We start from the raw sequence: 837 nt of genomic DNA on the forward strand, positions 1-837 counted from the left end.
TTGCTTAACTTCAGTGATCGGACTAGAACTGGTGCTTTCAACGTGGTATGGCCGATAGACATTATATAGAAATTTTTCTGGCGGGTCTTTCTCGCAAAACAGGGGAAAATACCAGCAAAATGGAGTCTCCAGCGCAAAAGGGAGTCTACAGCACTCGGTGTTCCCAGGCGGTCACCCATCCAAGTACTAACCGAGCCCGACGTTGCTTAACTTCAGTGATCGGACGAGAACTGGTGCTTTCAACGTGGTATGGCCGTAGACATTATATAGAAATTTTTCTGACGGGTCTTTCTCGCAAAACAGGGGAAAATACCAGCAAAATGGAGTCTCCAGCGCAAAAGGGAGTCTACAGCACTCGGTGTTCCCAGGCGGTCACCCATCCAAGTACTAAGCGAGCCCGACGTTGCTTAACTTCAATGATCGGACGAGAACTGGTGCTTTCAACGTGGTATGGCCGTAGACATTATATAGAAATATTTCTGGCGGGTCTTTCTCGCAAAACAGGGGAAAATACCAGCAAAATGGAGTCTACAGCACTCGGTGTTCCCAGGCGGTCACCCATCCAAGTACTAACCGAGCCCGACGTTGCTTAACTTCAGTGATCGGACGAGAACTGGTGCTTTCAACGTGGTATGGCCGTAGACATTATATAGAAATTTTTCTGGCGGGTCTTTCTCGCAAAACAGGAGAAAATACCAGCAAAATGGAGTCTCCAGCGCAAAAGGGAGTCTACAGCACTCGGTGTTCCCAGGCGGTCACCCATCCAAGTACTAACCGAGCCCGACGTGCTAACTTCAGTGATCGGACGAGAACTGGTGCTTTCAACGTGGTATGGCC

The 837-nt window shown here is 49.1% G+C and overlaps 1 protein-coding gene across 1 annotated transcript; it reads left to right on the plus strand.

Annotated features, from left to right (window-relative positions):
• Window positions 1–119: 119 nt before the first annotated feature.
• Window positions 120–593, plus strand: LOTGIDRAFT_144292 (hypothetical protein; the record flags this gene model as incomplete). The annotated part of the gene is made up of 1 exon (XM_009055077.1): window positions 120–593. The coding sequence occupies one exon, from the start codon at window positions 120–122 to the stop codon at window positions 591–593; it is 474 nt and encodes a 157-aa protein (XP_009053325.1).
• Window positions 594–837: the final 244 nt, after the last annotated feature.

The sequence above is a fragment of the Lottia gigantea genome, assembly GCF_000327385.1.
Source record: "Lottia gigantea unplaced genomic scaffold LOTGIsca_230, whole genome shotgun sequence".
NCBI classification, from domain to species: domain Eukaryota; kingdom Metazoa; phylum Mollusca; class Gastropoda; family Lottiidae; genus Lottia; species Lottia gigantea.